The sequence below is a fragment of the Battus philenor genome, unplaced genomic scaffold (genome assembly GCF_028537555.1).
Source record: "Battus philenor isolate CCGP_79_NKW_IND1 unplaced genomic scaffold, ilBatPhil1.0.hap1 SCAF_21, whole genome shotgun sequence".
Classification (NCBI taxonomy): domain Eukaryota; kingdom Metazoa; phylum Arthropoda; class Insecta; order Lepidoptera; family Papilionidae; genus Battus; species Battus philenor.
Window position 1 is genome coordinate 550909 of NW_027181684.1, and position 23522 is coordinate 574430.

General features: G+C 34.3%; 1 protein-coding gene across 2 annotated transcripts; it reads left to right on the top strand.

Moving 5' to 3' along the window:
* Positions 1-1380: 1380 nt before the first annotated feature.
* On the top strand, positions 1381-23040 carry LOC137923332 (cytochrome P450 6k1-like). Of its 2 annotated transcripts, none has more exons than XM_068766556.1 (11): positions 1381-1422; positions 9172-9234; positions 11968-12126; positions 12871-13068; positions 13702-13854; positions 15662-15846; positions 16079-16236; positions 17904-18022; positions 19751-19856; positions 20977-21225; positions 22829-23040. In XM_068766556.1, exons 2-11 carry the CDS (start codon positions 9190-9192, stop codon positions 23002-23004), a joined length of 1548 nt encoding a protein of 515 aa, XP_068622657.1. In that variant the 5' UTR covers positions 1381-1422; positions 9172-9189; the 3' UTR covers positions 23005-23040. The 2 variants fall into 2 exon arrangements, with proteins under 2 accessions (XP_068622657.1, XP_068622656.1); XM_068766555.1 differs by having other exon boundaries at positions 1406-1422; positions 9153-9234.
* The last annotated feature ends 482 nt before the right edge of the window (positions 23041-23522 follow it).

Sequence of the window (23522 nt, forward strand, 5' to 3'; positions counted from 1 at the left end):
GCTATAAATCACTTTTACAATTAATATTCGTAAAACGTATCTGGGTTTATATTATAAAAGCGTAAATATAGAGCGATTGTGATGAGAATGGTGATGACATACGGATCCGATACGTGATCTCTTACGACGGACCTCATGAGAATGCTCAATGTCACCTAGAGAACACTGGAGAGAGATATGTACGGAGTTTCGCTGCGAGATCGAATCAGAAGTAAGATACGCAGAAGAAAGATCACACAACTCGGAGAATTACTCGGTCGAAGTGGCAGGGACGGGGCAGTTGACCACGAGGCGGTAGACGCGACGTATGTAGACCTCCTGCTGGATGGATTGACGACTTAGTTAAGTTAAGTTAAGTATCTGGAACACAATACTAGAACCTTGTGAAGTTCTCCACTTCACAAGGTTCTAGTGTCTAGGCTCCTAAGCAGAAGTACAAAAGTCCGTATCTACAAAACCGTAATACGACCAATATTGATGTATGGCTGTGAAGCTTGGACGCTAACTTTGAAAGAAGAACAAAAACTGCTAGTGACGGAACGCAAAATCATGCGGAAGATCTTGGGACCAGCGAGAAATCAAGACGGATCTTGGAGACTCCGAAAGAATGCCGAAATTGAGACTTTAGTAGCACAGCCAAATATCATTGGCGAATATAAAGCTCAACGAATCCGCTGGCTTGGGCACTTGGAGCGAATGGGATCCGATCGGAGCGTGAAGGTAACGTACCTGGAAAAACCGAGGGGTCGAAGACCAGTGGGTAGACCCAGGTATCACTGGATCGATCGCATTGAGGCAGACTTGCGCGAATTGAATGTCAACCAATGGCAGACGATGGCGCAAGATAAAGGAAAGTGGAAGTCTCTCGCTTCGGAGGCCAAGACCCACTTTGGGTCACTGAGCCAGCGGAGTAAGTAAGTAAGTATCTGGAAGCATCTAGCGCAGGAACTGTCATGGTGGCCATCTTTAGGGTCGTCAAACAGCTTAAAAGAGAAAGAGACACATAGAGTGGTCGAACCACAGAGAGGACATGCGACTTAAAGTCGTCGAATGCAGACCGCTTTCAAACTGTCCAATTGGAAATCTTTCTAAGTGGCATATGTTCAATACTGGACGTTCAGCTGATATCATAATGATGAAATATCACTTATAGTATGATTTTCTAATTACAGTTCAAGTATATCATTAAAGTGGAAATTAATTACTTTTTTATCATTGCAATAAATGACCCCAAGTGATAATTAACTTGAGTTAAAGTCATCCTTATAGACATCAATATATAAATATATATATACATATATATATCATTTTACTTGTTCATTTGTAAAAAACAGTCGTGTTTCGTTAGCTTAAATTTATAACTAATTAAAAAATATCGACGTAATAAATTTTATTTAGCGGTGCAAAATAAATTATCAACAGGTAAGTGGTACGAGATAATTGCAGTAATTTGATTATTTATTTATTTATAAAATCAAACTAGAAGTAGATACGTTAAAATGGTACACTTAAGTGGTATGACAATTAAATATTTTAATGTTGAAAAATAACTAATAAAATGATTTATTAATAGAAGTCAAATTCACACGATTACATCTATAACAAGTTTTTATTTCTAATCAACAATATATTGACATTCGTTATCAACAACCTTTTGCCGTCTAGTTTAAAAATTTTCATTGTCGGAGCGGTAGAAATAAATCGGTTTTTCTGTAACTAATAAAATGAGTTATTGATATACTTGGGGAATTGGAAAGTATTGTCGCTTTCTTAAGTTAAATTCACACGATTACATTTATAACAAGTTTCTATTTATAATCAACAATATATTGATATTCGTTATTAACAACCTTTTGCTGTCTAGTATGCAAATTTTCTTTGCCGGAGCGGTAAAAATAAATCGGTTTTTCTGTAAAATAAATATGCCGACAGAAACATTCTTACTTTCCGGTTCACCTAATAAGTAAGATTGCATCTCGGGAATCGAATCAGCGATCGTGGTTCTCAGTCCTTTACCGCTGAGGTACCACTGCCAAAACCAAAAGATAAGCGAGCAGCTCTCTCTATTTGGATCGAAAGCGTGTTTAGGCTGACATATGTTGAGTTACAGGTGTTCACTGGTATCTGTTTTTAAACGGTTTTATTTAGTTCGACTCGTACGGAATTTGTTTATTTGGGTCAAAATTAGAAATTGAAATTTAATCACCTTCCCGTTGTCAGATTGATCTGAAATTTGGTACACACATTTAATTTAGATGACAATACAATATAATAAAATCAATAACATTATAAATCTAAGATGGCCGCCAATACAAAATTGCGGATTACATATTTTTCCTTAACACCCACAATATGGGTATCAAATGAAAGGGCTTCACTAGTAAAACACGATGATTATGTCAAAATTTAAAATTCAAGACGGACGCCGTTCCAAAAGACTAGGTACATATTTTTCCACAACCACCACAATATGGGTATCTAATAAAACCGCTTAACTTAAAAGTTTTTTAAATGTTTTTATATTTATTAAATTCAACCGCAATAGATTACCTAACTTATTTTATCAATAAAATATTATCCGGAATAAATCACCGTTTGTGATAAAATAGCCTATTCTATTTCTTGTCTGTTTGGTATATTACATATTTCCGGTCCCACTGACATATATATAACCTAGAAAAAGCATTATTCAACTATATCTAGGAAATGTATCAATTGTCTTTTTTTCCAAAGTTACATAGTGATTTGTTAGCACGTGTTATTCATTGACCTCAGTGACAGCCCAAGCTGGTTCCCCCAATGGGGAGCCAGAGCCTAGTCATTCCATGTCTGAGGCTCCCCGGAGAGCCCTCGATCTTCGATACTTAATTGCCACCTCATACACGCGGAACCTGCAAATGCCATTTGGACTGCAGTAAGAGTCCAAAAAAAAAGAGTTGTATATGTCGGATAATTTTTGATCCGAATCTCTGTTCGCCAACATTAAAGTTGAATTGTTGTTGCTTGTGTGTCGTGTTGTTGTAAATAGTGACCGTACAGATACGGTCACTATTTCTATAAAGTCCTTCTTAAATAATAACTTTTCTCGCCCATAATTATTAATTATGCTATTTACAATATACGAACTCTACGTGTGGATTCAATTGTAATTTTTACAAATTTTTCATTTAAATTTCCTCGCTTTTACCTACCTCATCTGATGATCTAAGCAATACAAAGTTATTGCTTAGATCATTGGATAACTTGAAATTGACTATGCCTGCACATTCTACTATGTTTAAGCAGAAATCTTTTACTGTTGTCGCTGTCAGGTTATGGAATGGATTACCAGAAGCAATAAGATGCGCTAAATCGCTGTGAGCTTTTATAACGATAGTGAAAGAGCAATTCGATGGCCTCTAAAATAAGATATTGAGTAGCCTGTGTTATTTGTTTCTATTAATTTATTGGAATATATGTGCACCCTAAACCGCCCCCTCCTTCATGTCTTTCATCTCCATCCAAAGGTTGTCTAGTACAAATCGCCTCCAGCGATAAAAGCGCCCCTTTTACCTCTATATAAATTGTTTCTTTTTTTGTTATTATCTATGTTATTTTGTTACATTTCCTTTTCGTTTTTGTATATTTTTGGTGTTGAAAAAAGTGTAAATAAATTAATGTTTACAATTCACTTTTAAACCAATGTCTAACTGGCACAACCTCGTGTTTCGGAAACGCAGTGTGAACAAGATCTTTCAAGATGAGTTTAGATGGATTTAAGTAAGAAAAGGACCAATATTTAGCCACTTCCGCACATGCAATGGTAGTCATGCAATAAAATGCACCACCCGCCAGCCCGCTGATAAATGCATATTTGCGGCGAACAATGCGAATCACACAACCGCCACCGCCAAATTACTCTCTACACGTGTTTCACCCCTCCACGGGGCATCTTCAGAAGTTATGTTACACCGATTAGTGCCAAACACAGAGTCTCTTAGTCTCTTAGACTAAGTCTAAATCTAGGATTGACTTCCGCGAGGTAACGCCTGATTCCATTAAATAGATGGATTTAGTTTGAAATCTCGCGTCGGCTCCAAGTCTTCATTAACTGTCTTCGACATATTCTCCATACATACTGCTTGAGAAAGGCTCTAACGTAGATCTCTGGAAACTCTGCGGTGAGATGCCGATCGACCAGCAGATCAAACGCCGCAGTGGAACTGGATAGGCCACACGCTCGGGGTCCCCCTGATCACATACTGAGGCAAGCCCTAGAATAGAATCCTCGAGGAAAGCGAAGACGTGGCCGCCCAAAGCAAACCTGGCGGTGGACGATCACTGCAGAAGTGAAGGCAGTTGGAATGACGTGGAGCGAAGTAAAGCGCCTGGCTCAAGACCGCTCGGGATGGCGATGTACTGTGGACGCCTTCTGCCGCACCTTGGGAATATAGGAATAAACGATTAACAAAATTATTAATTGAATAATTACCAGTGTATATTATCGTAATAAATGAAAGAAGGTTTAAAAAAATACCGCTAATAATTACGGTGTTATTGTAATACACAAATCCATTGCTGGTTAAATTGGTATATCGCATCGGTGTAACAAGCAGAACGAATGCAAAAGGTTCTTTGGAAATCGTTCGAGTATGATATTCCAATTATGGTGATTGATGTCCCAGTTATCGAGTGTTGATGCAAAATCAAGCGTCAAACCAATATGGTGATACGTGATAGGCAATTAGTGAAATTGTTTATTGATTTTTTTCTGTAATGTTTACCTTTACTGTTTGTTCCGACCGACTTTGTCATACCTACGGGAAACAAATAGGGACTTACCCTAGCAAACACAAGTTTATATTCTACATAAATAGAGGCTAAAGTTTATATCATTACTACATTTTTAAACGGTTTTATTTAGTTCGACCCGTACGGAATTTATTTGGATCAAAATTAGAAATTGAAATTTAAGCACCTTCCCGTTGTCAGATTGATCTGAAATTCGGTACACACATTTAATTTAGATGACAATACAATATAATAAAATCAATAACATTATAAATCTAAGATGGCCGCCGATACAAAATGGCGGATTACGTATTTTTCCTTAACCCTCTCAATATGGGTATCAAATGAAAGGGCTACACTAGTAAAACACGATGATTATGTCAAAATTTAAAATTCAAGATGGACGCCGTTCCAATATGGCGGACTAAGTACATATTTTTCAACAACCACCACAATATAGGTATCAAAAAACCGTTTAACTTATAAGTTTTTTAAATATATTTTTATGTCTTATACTTATCTTGAACTAAGCGCTTATACCAGTTTTTTTTAAACATCTTAGCTTTTCTGAAGTTTTTATATTTAACTTGTGTCGAGTCCACTTTTGAATTATCCCAGGCATGGGCTCCACGTTGGGAAACACTGGCTTATACTCTCCATATGATGATTAATAATTGGTATAAAACCTTTAAAAGGTTGCATGTACTGTTCATTTCAAGTCAATACATAGTACACTTTATCTAAAAATCAATGGTTTTATTAATAATAAATAGAGTGATACGAAAAATGCGTTTTTAAAATAAGAACGCCTATATATTAAATATATTTATTTTTTCAGTCTGGTAATTTAGACTTTATACTGCAATATAGATATGTCGTAATAAAATAGAAAATTTAAATAAATGTAACATATTTGAGATTAATCATTTAATGCAGAGTGATTGTAAATGTGAAAGCTTTATATCTTTTTTCAAATCAATCAATAAACAAGCACTTTCGAGTCGTCAATTAACATAAAATGTCGGCATTGTTATCCCAACAGGAAGCTGCCAGCTCGGAAGGCAGCTCTGCAAAGAGCCGGCGAGAAACTCAACAGTTGCTCTTTACAAATAGAGTTTTATAAAGAGCACGATAATTAGCTTCCTGAAGAATTGAGAACATTTAATTATAGTATTCTTAGATACGATTAACCCAAATACTTTGCAAATAAAATTAATTGTAATAAATGAGAAATATTTAAGACATTTAAGATGCTTTATAATGACTAAATATTTTTTTCTACATTAATGACAAGATATTATAAATAAATCTAAAACTAAAAATACCGCAGTGTCGAAAATATCAATATATAATGGCCATATTATAATGCTCATCACTGACCACAACTTTAACTCCTTTACATTTATACCTATAATCGAACATCCTGTATAATTTTATTAATATTTTGACTAGCGAGCATAAGAAGTATTTTTTACTTTAATAATCATGTACATACTATTGTATTTCATTATCATGTGTAATGTAATTTGCTTCTCTCACTTCGAACGCAGTGCGTGCTAGGCATAAAAACATTAATGACCTAAAAGAATGAAAATATATACTTCGTTGCTATATTTCTGAACGAATATTAAAAGCCTTAATAATTAATTATATTAAATTGTTATCTTGAGGCTACATGTTCAATTAAAATTTTAATTACCGTCTCATAATGAAATTAATTATTAATTTTTTTGAATAATTTATTATCTGTGTTGCAAAGGTTGCGGCGGAAAAAAAATGAGATCTGTTGAGGAACGAAAGTGACAGATATAGCCTTGTAGATTGACAAGTTGAGATGGCAATGAGCAGGTCAAATAGCACGCAGAATAGATTGCTGCCAGGGTCTTGATTCTGGAGGTAGACAGACGACCTTGGGGTCCAGCTTCCAATAGGTCCTATTAGAAATCTATGGGAGAGACTTATGTCTTCTTCCTTTCAGACGATGGACGGTCACTGCCAACCTTAGACCTCCCCCAAAAATCGTCATGATGAACGGTTTCCCGCTGCTCACATCCAGGGACTTCCTGTGACGTTATCTATGTCGTCGGCCCACCTAATGGGCGTCATACCCACACCAATGTCCACCAGTGGACATCTTATAGTGCAATGACAATGGCTTTACCGGTTTTTCAAAAGTCTTGTAAAACTAAACGGAAGTAAATAATGTCAATTCGTATCCTATAGTCTCAGCTAAAGAAGAAAAGTAATTTGTTTTACTTCGTAACTAGCTCGAATAAGTCAATCTTAAAAAGGTATAGAACCTTATTTTTCTATACTGACATTATTTGTTGATTGACGATTTGAGATTGTGTGTAACAGCCTACTCGAATAAAATATATTATGATTTCATATATAAACTAATATGTATCAGGAACACATATGTCTTAGATCCGCGAAAATCCTTGAAAAATCGGTTTAAAAAACCATTATTCCTACAGTGGCTTAACAATATATTTATGATAATATCTTGTTGTAAACGTACAATAATTGAATAAAATAATTATAGTAATTGAAAAATAGGGGTCCTCCATAGCGTATTAATAAGGCACCGAGAAAAACTGTCTGTAACAAAGTTTCGACTGCAAAAATTCTCTAAATAATTTCTAATAAACAGTATTGTATTTTTGATACAATTCCACAAAACATTATTGGATTACCTTTAGAAAAATTCTAAACGTACATTAAAAGTAAATTTACAGAAAAGGCATATTATTAAAAAAGCGAACATTTAAATGAAAAGAATCCTTAGCAGTGATGTCGCTAGATTATTTTGATTTCATTTAGGCTATATCTGATAAAGTGTATATGTATAAATCTGTGTTAAACTTTATTAAAACATGTGTTGTTGTGGAGTTTCTTCCTGCTTCTTCTCCACAACCATAACAGAGTGCGAAGCAGAGTAGAGCCAAAAATAAGACAGATTAAGAAAATTAATAGAAAATAAGTTGACAATCAATAAGAGTTCTAACGTTGAAATACGTATTTTATATTTATCTTTAATAAACAGGTCGTTAAGCGGTGGTCTAGTGATTAAATATAATTATAAAATAGGTTAAATAAATAATAAGTTAAAGATTATATATAACTTTTAACAGAACTCTTTCCTGTTAAAAGTTCCAATGTTGAATAAATTAATAGTACCTTTTGATCATACAAAAAGAAAACTTATCTGTTGCAGTTCGCTAGCTTGGATAAATAAAACTTAAAAAATATAGACAGGTAAACCCAGAGTAAGCGGATTGTTAAGCTTGTATTGATTCTGCACATTTGCGCACTGCCGTCCCCCGGAGCTCTCCTTTGGGAGAGTGCAGGAAATGGAGCATAACTCTTATAATTGCTTTTTGTTTCCGACCCGGTCGATCTACCAAGGATAGCGATATCAAAGTTTAAATTAAAAATTCAAAACCGGGTCGCTTCATTACTGTCGCATCGCATTTCGTTTGTAAAGCGAGACATACATTCATTTGTTTGCAAGTGGCATGAACTTTGACAACGAGGTTAAATGCACATATAAAAATGTATGTCTGTATGTCCTTTATTTAATCGTTAACTGTGTATTTGATTATCTTTAGCTAAGTTGTGCGTGAGCCCACGAAGGTTTTCTAAGTTAGTATGACCGTCTTTAGACAGATGGCGCCACTATCATTCGAATGAATTTTAAATATTGCCGTGACTGTTCATGCTGATTTAAATTGAAACGAAAATAGCTAACAAATTGTATTTATTAGAGATGTGTTTGACGTAATAATTTATGTAAATATATATATACATATTGAATTTAAAAACGAAAAGAAAAAAAATTGTTAAATTAAACAAGAAGTCGTGGTTCATAGCTAGTCTTTCTACATAACAAAATAATCAAGCATCTTCAAGAACGAAGTATATTTTATTAAACTCAATTCTAGACATATTTATGTCGGTTGCATTGAAACTAAGTTTGTTGTAACTGCTGTAAAAAACTATTTGACGTACGCAATGAACACAGATCGAACATGACGGCATAAGATCTATTGCAACATGTTCCTAGCCATTTATAATTATAAAACAGACGGTAATTGCGTAAATGTCATAGTTCACATGCTGCGTGTACGCATATAATATAATAAAGTTCCACAACAAATACACATTACGTTTATTTTCAAATCTAAAATTAAAAGAATATTACTAAATAAATCTTATAGCATTCAAGAGTTTTTAGTTGAACTACATTAGAGTGTTAAGTATTAAAAATTAAAGTAAATGAAGAAAATGAAGGTCAATCGCAAACCACATTACTCTTTTTAATTGAACAACATTTTTAATTTTTGTTGTTTTTATTTCAGTTACTTCAGTTTTGATTTCAGTGCTTTGAACAAATTGCAGGAAGTAACTATTCAAGTCATGGCGAGAGATGAAAGCGGTTTATGGGCTTCTGTCTACTTCCAGGTAATAAATTTTATATAAAATCATATCAAAGGTAATTATGTACCAGTTTCAATATTGTAAAAAAATATTCTAATGAATTATATAATTTTTTTTTATATTTTTTAATAGCCACTTTTTTGGCGAGCCTTCGTTCCCTTATCTTAAAATATGACAGACCAATTTTTTTTGTTTTTTTTTCTTCATTATTCTTCTTCCATCCTTCACATTATCTCACATTCTTTCTTTTTCCTTCCTTCACAATATCTTTTACTCTATTATTTTTATTTACATACTATGACATAGCCTTCTATCTCTCGTCAAATCTGTCACAATATTACATTAATTATTTTTTTATTATTACATTTGTTTGCTTTAGCTGTCAAAATTTGTTTTCTTAACACTACATCAAAGCTATTTATCATTTAGAGTTATGACTTTATTTATGACCTCCTAGCAGTATTGTAACATTACATAATCTTTCTGCATTCTTATTATACAGTAAATTTCGTGACAAATTTGTTTACATTTAGCTAGAGTACATAAATGGCATTTTGTTCTATGACTTGATAATATTGTTGTCACCTATACCGCGCCATTCTTGTCAATTGGAATTTCAATTCTCTATCAATGTTAACTGACATTGCGTAAGAGATGGAAACAGGTGGAAATATAAAAGTCCAATGTAAAGGGTTTTTTTCATATTTTCCTAGTCCAGCTTTGAGTACTAACTCGCCTGTTGGAATGCGGCGATGTGGTCAAAGACTCCACTCTGACCTTGAAGAACCTGCGTCATATTTTTCAGGAAATAAGGAAGCCGACAGTGGTAGCTCAGCGATAAAGGACTGGGATTTGCGATCGTAGATCACGGATTTGATTCCCGGGATACAAGACTTGCTTACATAAATAAGTTTCTAGAAAATGACCAGTAGCGTCCTCTGCATACCATAATATCACACTGCAATCGCCAACCCGCCTGCAAACGTTCACAACTATGGTAAAACTCCCCCATAGATATCTAAAAGCGAGCTCTTTGTCTCAGAGTGTTCGTGTATGGGCTGAAACGATAAGTAGGCCAACAAATTGTTCCATACCCGAACGCTAGGAATAGTAAGGTAGAATTAAAACACGTAGTACGCCAGTAAGGAAATTCATCGTGTAAGTGCAGTGGCAAGAGACAGTGGATCAACCTATTCATACTACAAAGAAACGGGGATGGTAGGGTAATGTCCTGTAGTTCCTGCAGCGCATTCCCTAAAATATATTCTGTAGAAAATTAGCGACGTTCAAGGCTGTGAAGTTTCTAGACGAGTCAGAAGCTTCGAATTGCTTTAAGCCTGGCAGGGTCACAGGGGCGCGAGTTTAAACCTCTGCAGGTGCTCAGCTGATCCCACGTGAACCTCTGGTCCAGAATCGAGGTTCAATTCTTCCTCTACATCATTACTTTCTATAGGTTGATCTTCAACTAGTTTTTCGTCATCGAGTCATTGGCGTATTTGACGTTAAAATTTCAGATCGAAAACACTTAAACCAACTTTATGCTACTCTTGTTGACTGCATTAAGTCCATACAAAGACGCAATTGTTTTTTTGCTTGCGTAACGTGTTTTTTTTAATTAAATTTTCGGACAGACAAAAAGAAACAAATGAACCTTTTTATGTCATTAAAACTGGCCAGACACAATAAACATGAGCAAAGATATTTAATTTCAAGTTTATAGATACTATTTGTGTAAAACCTCTTTCCACGATCTAATAAAAATAAGTATGATATCTGTATTATCATAGAATGCTATTCCAATAAGACAATGATTTTCAATTATTCAAAGTTAGCTTAATATCAGATTTTCAACCATAACTTCGTAAACTTAAGATTAACTTTAGTTCGTACCATTGGTCCAAAAAAATATTTTCATTTCTGCTATATAAATTGAAAAGATTGAGGTAATTAAACATGATGTCAATATATATGTTAATATGGACAGCCGCATCTAGTAGTGCAAATAAAATGTAATATTAAAAAAGGAAAAATATGTAAAAAAATCAAACATAGATAAAAAATTAAAACCAAATGTAAATAACATTCGACTGAAAAAATTACACATGTGTGAGATATCAAAACCTGCTATATAATTACGTGGACACGAATCCGGTATTTCAAAATTTGAATATCGAATATTAATTAAATTAAAAAAAAGAATGATTTGCATTTATTGGCTTAGAAGTATAGAACAAAGCATAACTAATATATATATATACATATATATACATATATTAGTCATTTCAGCCGTATTTTGTCCACATCTGGACATTTCTCTCCTCCATAAAATCTCCTGAGGATTAGATGAAAGCAACCTAGCGTCTTTACAATACATCAATATGGTAATCTGTCCACTTTAAACAAAAAAAACATATAAAGATAAAATATCAATTAAATGGAATCAGGCGTTACCTTGCGGAAGTCCATCCTAAGAAAGAAAAGGAACAATATTTAGCCACTTCCACACATGCAGTGGTAGTCGTGCAACAAAGTGCACCGCCCGCCAGCCCGCTGATAAATGCGTATGCGGCAAACAATGCGAATTACACAACGGCCACCGTTAAATCACTCAACACGTGTTTCATTCCTCCACGGGGCATCATCAGGAGTTATGTTACACCGATTAGTGTTTCATATATTCATATATTAATGTTTCACTTTGTGTTTAGCACTAATAAATAATTATTTATAAAATAATATTCTTTATATTGGTTTCAGGTGTTCCTGAAGCTGTTCATATGTGCGTTGGTGTTCGGTTTTTTGTGGTTACTTAAAAAATGGCACCGTACCAAAAACTTTTGGAAGAACAGAAACGTTCGTAGCTCCCCGCCTCATCCAGTGTTGGGTAGCTTGAGGTTCCTACTTAGACAAAATCCTGTAAGTGTTTATTTTAATTATCCTACTATCGCGAATAATTGTGAAAGAGCACTTCCTTAGCCTCTAAAATAAGATATTGCATAGCATTTGTTCACCCACACAGGAAACTAATTATTGTCGCGCATTCTTTACAAAACTATATTTGTAAGTAGCAACTATTGAATCTCTCGCCGGCTCTTCTCAGCAAAACTGCCTTGAGATCCGGTGACTTCTTTTAGGGATAACAAAGCGACATTTTATGTTGATGGACAATTTGAAAGTTTTATGAACAGTTTAAGAGTTTAGTACCACACTAATATCAAATCTATCTTGTTATCAAGCTTCCGAGGGAGTTCTCATATTTCATTACTGAATAGGTTTTTTAAGGTCACAGTTTTGAGGACCACTCGTCCTGGCGTGTGTAAGCAGGGACATTATTTGGAATGAGTTTTTCATATTTTTTGGTTATTTCCACGTTCTTCTTTTGTTATTTTTAATATCATTCATTCCTCTGTTAACCTTTTCATTTTCTTCCGTTGCTTTCTGTACCTATTAAACATCGCCTTTCCTACTTCGCCTTCCTTCCAGAACTATACTAAAATAGGTTAAAACCGAACATCTTCAGCGTTCTACCATATAACACCTGCAGAAACTGTGAATTTCAGCACAAGAAGGCGTTTGTCAATGAATTAATCAAAGGAAGTTAAACGAAGAATCACATCTTTTATCCCTTGGAAATCAATTCGTGCAATTTGTCTTTTCAAGGGTCTTTGGATGAGAGACAACTATGACCGCCGGGATCCTTACTTCGGCGTGTGGTGGTTCTGGCGTCCGGCTCTCGTAATCAACTCTCCAGAAATCGCTCGTCAAGTTCTCATCAGAGACGCCGGCATCTTAAGAGATAGGTTCCTGAGCTCGGGGAAGAGCGATCCGATAGGTTCTTTAAACCTATTTCTTGGAAATGTACGTATTGTTTTTGGAAATGTTTGAACTAACATAATAATCCTCTTACAATACAGCGCTTTGAACAGAAATGTCGATCAAATATAAATTTTGAAGATAATTTAGGAACTTTGGTAGGAAAAGAAACATTTTTACAAAAAAAATAGATCCTTTTTAGAGATCGAAAACAAGCTAAATACGCTTGGTAGCAAGTCATTTTCTCTGAAGTTAACGGTAAAACTACCAATAATTTTGCAAAAGCTAGATGGTATATATCTATTTTTTCAGATTTCATAATTTCCAGGCAAAAATGAGTAAACATAAACTAATTCCAAGTCATCTAAAGTCATCTACCATCAAGTTAAGAAAATGTAACTTGAATATTAATTATGTGAATTGAAAGATTCTTAAGCAATCATCAATTAAAGAGATCGAATCGAGACTCACTTGACCTGACTAACCAACGAAAAGAGAATGGCTTGTATGGTGTTGTCAGCTATTTTTTCATATTATTTTTTCTTCCAATTTGTATCATCTTCTGTGTATAGAAGTTACACACACGCGCGCGCACACTCGCACACGCGCACACACGCACACATATACATAAGACTTTTCTATCGAAAAGTATAAGATCTATGTTATTTACCAATACAGGATCCAATTTGGTCATTAATGAGAAGACATGTATCGCCAATGTTCACGTCATCAAAGCTGAAAATCTTCCAGCGTCACTTGGTATCTAAAAGCAAGGACCTGGTCCGACGTATTGGCATTGAAATGGAAACTGATAAGCGCGTTAATTTAAGGGTAAGTTCATGGGGAAGTTACGTCAAAATAAACTTGCACTGATTTTAATTGTTAAGGTAACTTATGGAAAACTATGTAAAAGCAATAAGCGATATGGCCAAAGTCTTCTTGGTATAGAAGGTTCTGTGTTAACTAGACAAAAGTTGATAGAAGATAGAAAATATTGTCATAATGAAAATATGCAAGATATTTAGTCAGTAGTCAACTCAAAATACCATCTCACCATTAAGACACCTCCCACCAGACAGTCGGAAAATAGACAGGGAAAAGCAAGCAAGCAACACATTTTTGCACCTATACGTCAATAGTCTTGATCTACATGTGGAATATTTTCTACGCAATCCAATCAGATTTGAAGTCATCCTGAGGTCATCTATCCCAGGAAATCATAAGACTTGCTCTATTGATATTTGATCCTAGTTTATCTAGTGCAGAGTTCCCCAAACTTTTTTGTGTCGTAGACCCCTTGCCATGTTTTTCCGTGTTGGGTAGACCCCCTACTTACCTGATATTGATTTCCTGTAAATTTCTAACTGTAGTGAAGTTTAGTGTTAAAAATTTAAAGTAAAAACACATGTTAATTTATACATTTATTAATTGAATTTAAATAAAAACTACTCAAAATAAAATTTTATGCTTGATATGTTTAATATACGTAACATTAAATAAACATAAAATAATCTTTAAATAAAATAACATAAGCAATAAGTCAATATTTTTAATGAGAAGGGTGAACTTGCTGATGCTTTAATAATAATTTCCTTAGAAATCAATAGCACTATCGTAGACTCCCATTTTCACTTCATGGACCCCAAATTTTTTTTCGCTGACGTAGACCCCTTGCAGGTTGTCATAGTCTCCTAGGGGTCGATATAGACCACTTTGGGAATCACTGATCTTGTGCATTACGACACGTAACTGCTATCCGAGTGGAAGTTAATTTCGGATAGACGAAAGTACTACAAGATTGTAAAAAAAAATAATTACTTGTATTATAGTTAATTAGAAATTGGTTTGTATTTCAATACGAGGATAGGGTACTGATATTAAATTGAGATTACTGAATAGAAGTAAAAGGTATCTTTTCTTTCTCTCTTAAAGACCACTTGCCACGTGTAAGTAGGTTTTTTGTTGTTTTCACGCTTCTCTTTTGTCTTTCTTAGGATCTTTCATTAATTCCTCTGTTGTACTTCTCATTTTTGTTACCGTTTACATATAGCCTTTCTTTATTCGCCTTTCCTTCAAAATACTGTAACGATTTTAAATTAAAATTTTTGATTTTGCAACTTCAAATATATTTAAGTTTTGTTACCGTTATTTTATTATCCATTACTATTATATATTTCTATATCACAATTTTAATTTCGGTTTTTCACAGTTAGTTCACGTTTATCTCACTTCTCTTATTTCTTTTTGTCACTGTTCCGATTATCCTTCTTCAGTATCCCAGAAAAATCTGGTGTCCCCTCTCTTGGTTTACTAGATCTGCAAAGTAGCTTCCCTCTATCTTTTCCTACAACCTTAATGTAAAATGTATATCGTAGGCTGGACAAGGAATTAAAATTGTTTGCAATGTACCTGTTTTTCTCTATGAAATCAGTAGGTGACCAAAAGTAAATTGTCCAGCTGTTGTGAAATTAGATAATATCTGAAGGTTCTTGAGATTACGGAATAATAAGCCTAGCACGACGTAGACGATCATCTACAATTACGATAGAAGATATGGTCGTTGTAAGACGTATGGAGTAGGATTTGTCCAGAAGTAGACACTCTGCGCATGAATTATAATAATTATCTGTTCAATTAGGTGATGTTCACCGACTACACTACTGACGTGGTTGGTATTGTGGCGTTTGGTGTGGAGAGTGACGCCACGCTATCAGGCGAAAGTGCACTTAGGAAGATTACAAAAGGCTTCATGAAGTTCAGCTATATCAGAGGCTTGGCGTGGGCCTGCATTTTCTTCTGCCCGGAATTAGTCGACGTGTTTGGGTAAAATAACGAAATCTATTCAGTTGCTTTAAAATCTACCTCAAGTGTAATTTAGACTCACTTGTTTAAGAATATTTTGAAACTTATATTTCTTTTTTTGATTCCTACTTTTGTATATCTCTCTCTCTGCACTTCTATCCTACTCTTCTGTTACTCCTGTTCTACTCTTATCAAACGTTAGCATCACTCTTATCTCACTCCGTTCTATATCGACTACTGTTCACTTTTTCAGATTCTCATTCTTTCCGAAGAGTGCCATTGAATATTTTAGATATATATTTAAGGCAGTGGTAAAACAGCGGGGTGGTTACGAAACGGAAATTGGTCAAACCAGAGATTTCCTTGACGCGTTACGAAAGGTTAAACAAGACTGCATCAAGAATAATGAAGGTAGGTTAATTTTTATAATTCATTTCATTATTAAAATAGATATTTAACTTTTAGATCTCATTCTTAAGCAATCATCACTGAAGGAGATATATTTAAGAAGACTGACATGGCATAGTGAATTATAGGTAAAGAGTGATTAAAGCTAAGTTGTCATTATTTACTAAAAAAATTAAAATTTCGAGTGGAAAGAAAGCATTGTTCTTTTAACTTTTAAATCCATGTAATAAAGTTTTAAACAAAACATTGCAAGAGGGCTCTTGGGTTTGTTCTGCACAAATAGAACCAACAATAAAAATTACATGTTAAGTATCCAACACTTCATTCCCACTTGTGGCCATAGGTGCTGTAACGCTCTCGAAACTTCGAGAACATGCAAATAAAAATAAACTCCAAAATACTCCGCTAAAAACTAAATGTATTGCTCACTCGGTTGATTTTAACTAACAAAACAACGAGAGAAGACAGTTTATGGAATTCCGTTTCATACATATTTTTGTGCGACATATGACAATTTTGATTGAAATATAACTATAGCATCTAGGGAAATAAAACTTGTCACAAAAACTAATCACACAATCCTAGGTGACTAAATAAAATCAAGTGATGAAAGTAATTTATAAATAATAACATTTAATGGAATCAGGCGTTTCCTTGCGGAAGTCCATCCTAAGTAAGAAAAGGACTAATATTTAGCCACTTCCGCAAATGCAGTGGTAGTCGTGCAACAAAGTGCACCGCCCGCTAGCCCGCTGATAAATGCGTATGCGGCAAACAATGCATATTACACAACTTCCACCGCCAAATTACTCAACACCTGTTTCACTCCTCCATGGGGCATCTTCAGGAGTTATGTTACATCAAATTAAACCGTTGTTATATATATCGGTCCTTTTCTTAAATAATAACGTATTATTATTCCTTCATTACCTAAAATAAAATATTAAAAATACTAACAGCCACATAATAAATACAAGAAATAAAAATAAACTCGTATGGTTTAAATTTTTGTCTTAAAAAAACTTACCAAATCATAGGTCTAAGTGCACGCGTATAGAACAGATCCACAAGATATCTCAGATCATCCTTTCTTGTTTCAAATCTAAAATTAAAAGTATATTATTAAATAAATCTTATTATTCACTTCTAAATATAGTTTTTATCTGATCGTATTATGTGGAACTTGGTTTATTAACTTATTTACATGCTTAATATATACATATGAAGTTAAAATTCATTTAAAGAGTTTCTGGCCGTCTCTTCCCATCTGATCAGCGTTCTGAGCCGGCGCTTACTTATTGCTTATAATGTTAAAACAATCGATGATTTAAAAGCACGTGTAAATGCCTTGAATAAAGATATTTTTAATTGGAATTATTTGAATCAATTTACCACAAAAAGGTTCATATGTATTATCATGCTAGGAATTATTATTAGTTTTACCTATAATCATTCCTAGTTATTTAATTTAAATGATTTTTGCGGGTTTTTTTTTGCCGAAATAAAATGCTTTTTAAATGTGTTGAAAAACAACATCTTTAAACACTAGCTTTGGAACTTATTTATGGTTTTTATTCCTATCTACCTTTTGCATTAATCCATCACATTTTGGACATTTTTCTAACGTTGTATATAATAGCAATAATTTCATAATAAATTAATGTTTGCAGATATGCCCGAAGATGTTTTGATCGCTCAAGCTGTTGCATTTTTGCAAGGTGGTTTCGATACAACGGGTACTGCTTTATCGTTTTGTGTGTACGAACTCGCATATCATCCAACTGTACAGGTATATATACTTTTGTATCTTCAACTTAGTTTCATGGATCCTTTAGTTCCGTGAACCTTGTTCCAATGAAGCTATAAAAGCCTCCAAAGGTACAACAGCATTCACTCCATTCGAGACAATAAATCAACTTGGTATCCAGTATTTATAACTACTTTTATCTTTATCCAAAATCCATTAGTTCTTGCTTAAGGTATATACATCTTTCTCGTCTACGTTTTTTGATCATCTGATCTCATCATCATCATATAAACCAGGGCTTCTTAAACTTTTGTCATTCACGACCCCATTTATGATTGCGAGTTTCTTAACGACCCCATACAAATATTAAAAAAATAACATTTTTTGATGATTTATTTACTAGGTAACAATATGCATATACATATGAAAATATATAGTTTTAGAATTCGTTTTGAAACATACAAAAATCTAAAATCTAAAATTGCACAAAAAATTATAAAATCGTATTTATATTACTTTGACATTAAAATCCCTCGACCCCAGAATTTTGCCTTGACCCATAGTTTAAGAAGGTCTGATATAAACCGATAGACACCCACAGCTGGGCATAGTCCTCCCCAAGAATGGACACGATGACCAATTTTACGCTACCTGCTTCCAGCGACTCCCGCAACCTTTACCATTCCTCGAATACACCGCGTGTACAAGCTCGTGGTTGCTACAAGAGAACGCTTTGGCCCCACAATCTTCTATGACACGAAGTATTCTGTCTACTGTCACTTTAAATAAACATTTATTCAAGCTATGTCAACTTATATATAAACTTAAAAATTGACTCCAACTCGGTTCATTTTAAATTCACCCATTAAACCGGATACGCGTTTCTCACCCCTGACTAACAGTGTAATAATCACTTGTGAGATCCAACAACTGTCTTTTTGTGTCGCTGGTCATCGCTATCTTTATGGTACCTATTATTGGAAACCTCTCATTCACTCCTATCCTGATAGGAATAGGGACTTTATTTTTCAATATTTTTTTCCAGTTGTAACTTTAATTCTCCTCTTTCGTGAATTACATTCTCCTTCGCTCTTTTGATCTGCGTTCCATCAAATTCTTTCGTACTTTTTTTCATTCTTCTTCTTCATCTATACCTCACCTGTTATTTTCATAATTTCCACAATATCTTTATTACAATTCTTTGGTCTACTTTATCACTTAATTTTCAAACTATTTACATTTTTTAATTTTCCATCTATATATTTTTTGGTATACTCGCATACATTATTGTATTCTTCTTCTTACTAGTTATTTAGTTCTACTCTACCTTATTTATTCTTATGGATTTCTTTGATTATCTCACTGCAACATCTGAGAAATGCAGGGCGACATCTGTAATTCTCTCAGTTTCTATTTCGAGACTCATTCTGAGTCTTTCGAACGCACAACCAGGTGTACCATGATCTGGTCTATCTTAGATCATAGAACCAAGAGGAACTCTCCTTGAGCTCAGACCGATGGAGGTACTCCGAGAATCTCCCATGTTTCGTGATTATCTGAACCAGTATCGTGTCCAGTTGCACTTGAAGAAGTACGCAATAAGTCTGCGTTATCATGGAAAATCGTTTATTTCGCTGTACATCGTTATTTAAACTAATAAGACATAGAAATACTTGTCCAACTGCAACAGTTTTTAACCTAGCCTCACAAGATATGCTCACGTCATGCTGGCCTATATATAAAAAAATATATATTTTTTTAATTCATCAGGACAAAATATATAATGAACTGAAACCGATAAAGGACCAAATCCTTGATGACGACTTCAATCTGGATGTACTGAACCAAATGAATTACTTGAAATGTGCCCTTAAAGGTTTGTACACTCTTATGTTATCAACATAGCTTCTTTCGTTCATTATTATAAAGGATGATTGATTTTCTTTTTTTAAATTGTGATATACGAACATGCTTATATATAAAGGAGTTGAAGTATAGCTCTTAGTCGTCGTCTTAGTCCTTAGATGCCCACTGCAAGGCATAGGTCCCATGAAAAGATATCTATGGGGCATACACCATTATTGCCTGCCAAGCGTGGTGATTGTATTATGCAGAAGGCACTGCTGCAATTCTATATATTTAATGCACAAAGTGTGAATAATATATAAGTCAATCCTGGGAATTGAATCCTTGACCTATGATGTACGTCTCAATCTTCTACCACCTATGGTTGCCACCGCTCATAGGATGTCAATCAATATATTATTGTGAAAAGTAAATCGTTTTAAAAATTTTAAATAACGTAATTATAATATAGAAAAAAAAATTCAAGATTTATTCAATTTTTTTGTCGCTGACTGTACTACCAGATATAGTTTAAGATTGAAGATGATATGATTACCAGAAGCAGCTTACTCAAGATTCTATTGGAAGTCTTTAATCGTATATCCAGCGGTGGATAACCTAGATTAAAATTGTAATAATAACGATAATGATATTGTTATGTACTGGGTTCTGACTTGAAATGAAACCACTGGTCCTTTATTAAAAAATCAGATAGTCACCTTAGTTTAACTCAAAGCATACTTTCGCATAGACCAAACTACGCTTCCAAATCGCTCAAGAAACCACTGTCCAAATAACTTACCAAATAGTCACTTTGTATTACTGATCGAAGATCGTAATCTTATAACTCGAAAGACAACACTGAACTGTCGTCATGGGGAGTACACTTATTGATACTACGTATGAGGTTCTAGTAAGTTCGAGATAATACTCGGCTAGAATTTTCTAGAACCGTACACAAAAAGTTATAAATAACTTCTAGGTCACGCGTGTTCTTGATCCTAGGTTCAGTGTTTATTGTTTAGAGGGTTCTGTAACTCGTGCTCTGTAAAAATATCTTTCGAATTAAATCTACGAGGATTCTGAACACGTTCTGATCTAAGAAGGCTCCATAATAAACTAATAGATTTATATAACCAATTGTTTTTCAGAGTCAATAAGAAAATATCCACCGATGGGTTGGATAGATCGAGTCGCTTCCACAGATTACAAGATCAATGAGAATCTGACTGTACCAGCTGGTACACCGATTTACGTTAACTCAATCGGCATGCACTACGATCCGGAATATTTTCCGGATCCATTTAAATTTGATCCGGAACGTTTTTTACCGGAAAACGAAAAAAATATTAAGCCATACACTTACCTACCATTTGGAGAAGGACCGAGGGCTTGCGTTGGTAAGATATGTTTTATGTAACCAATAACTTTGAAATTTTACTCTATCTATTTACGTGCGTATTGCGAAAAGGCTTGTCTTCAAAAGTGGACATCATCCAGCTGAACCGATGATGATCGAGCTCGAGGGATCCCTTGGAATTCCCAAATCGAGGCGTTACATTATTTATTCCGCCGGACAAGCAAAAAACATTTTTTTATTTGTTTACAATAAAAACTAATTCATTTTTTGCTATGAAGGAACTGTATTGAACTAGGGACATTAAGAAAGGCAGTCCTGTACATAATTACTCTCGAAAGCCAATCCGTTTTGACCCTGCGTTCCGTCAAAATAACCTTATTCACATGGCTATGTACAAATCAAAGTAATCTTTTAATAAATGTTACATAAGTGTCTTGGTTTTGAATTTATTTAAATTACGCAGAGTGATTGCTTTAAAATAGTAAATGTTTGTTTGTTTATAAATTGTTTCTGAAATAATTAATAATGTAATTATATATTTAATGGAATCAGGCGTTACCTTGCGGACGTCCATCCTAAGTAAGAATAGGACCAATATTTGGGATTTAGGACCAACACACTCACTCTGTGTTTGGCACTAATCGGTGTAACATAACTCCTGAACATACCCCGTGGAGGGGTGAAACACGTGTTGAGTGATCTGGCGGTGGCGGTTGTGTGATTCGCATTGTTTGCCGCATACGCATTTATCAGCGGGCTGGCGGGCGGTGCGCTTTTTTGCACGGCTACCACTGCATCTGCGGAAGTGGCTTAGTATTGGTCCTTTTCTTAATGTAATTATAATTGTTACTACATGTTAAAGATAACTAAACGTGCCGCGTCTACCACAGGCCGGTAGACGCGGCGTGGGTACTTCCCCTATTTGGTAGACTGACGACATAGATCGCAAGGTCAGTAATCGCGACGATTTTTGGGGGAAGCCTATACCTTGCAGTGGATGTCTATATACCGAAAATAGGAAATTTTATTTGTTGTTTTTTTTTTTACAAATGTAATTTTTTATTTTGAATATTTTGTGGAATCACCCGTTACCTTGCGAAAGTCCATCCTAAGTAAGAAAAGGACCAATATTCAGCCACTTAGAACACAGAGTGTTTGTGTTGTGTTTCACTCTGTGTTTGGCACTAATCGGTGTAACATAACTCCTGAAGATGCCCCGTGGAGGGGTGAAACACATGTTGAGTGAATTAACGGTGGCAGTTGTGTAATTCGCATTGTTTGCCGCATACGCATTTATCAGCGGGCTGGCGGGCGGTGCACTTTGTTGCACGACTACCACTGCATGTGCGGAACTGGCTAAATATTGGTCCTTTTCTTACTTTTTATTTTGATTTTGCTTTTAATGTTTACTTTTATATTTTGCTCTTATACATAACTATGTGTGACACAGTTACTAGCTACTGCAGTTAGTGACTATATGTATATCGTATTGAATTTGTGTTTTTGTATTATATATAGATTATTATTATTTGTTTTTAATTTATTAACATTTGAAAACGGAAACATATATGTAAAGTAATTTAAAATAATGATATAGCTTAGTAGAATTGTTCTTATTTGCAAACGATCGCAAAATGTTTCAGGTCGCCGATTCGCCGAGCAAAACGTGTATTGTGTTCTTGCAAATATATTAATTAATTACAAGATAGTACCTAAACCAGGAGCTCCATTGCCGCGGGACATACAGGTGGAGAAGAAAGGTCTTTTCTTCATCCCCGGCGAAAATCTATACGTGGACTTTATTCCTAGAAATAACTGACTCATTTTGAATCTGTAGTTTACATTTGTTTAACTATCTTGTTCTTTTGACAGACATAATTGCAAGAATCAAATGGTCTGACGCAATCTTATAGAAAAAAATAATAATATATAAAATAAAATATTTCAAAGTGATCAATTCATTTATTGTGAAATTTTGTTTCGTCTTCTTTTTATATATGTTATTTAAAAAAGGCTTTATATTAAAGTAAAGACTCTTGCTAATGTTGGACTGGAAGCACTATCGTCTCTTATCTATACGTATCCATAATCATTTCCAAAATGATATAATTAAACATAAAATATGACACTATGTATGTTATGTATGGAATATGTATGAAAAATATGTATGAATGATAAATTCCAAATATCTTTATTTAAATAGGTATTTACATGCGCTTTTGAATCGTCGATTATTTTAACATTACAATAGATGCTTCATTTTTTATGTGTACTTTATAATATGAACTATCTAATGAGTGAACAAACCAAATCCCACACATTTCGATCAACTAAAAC

Excerpts from the sequence above, each read along its gene's own strand:
- LOC137923332 (XM_068766556.1), top strand. The coding sequence starts at position 9,190 with ATGGCGAGAGATGAAAGCGGTTTATGGGCTTCTGTCTACTTCCAG. Across the intron at positions 13,069-13,701 it reads TAAACCTATTTCTTGGAAAT|GATCCAATTTGGTCATTAAT; the intron begins GTACGTATTGTT and ends TTACCAATACAG. Across the intron at positions 15,847-16,078 it reads GAATTAGTCGACGTGTTTGG|ATTCTCATTCTTTCCGAAGA; the intron begins GTAAAATAACGA and ends TCACTTTTTCAG.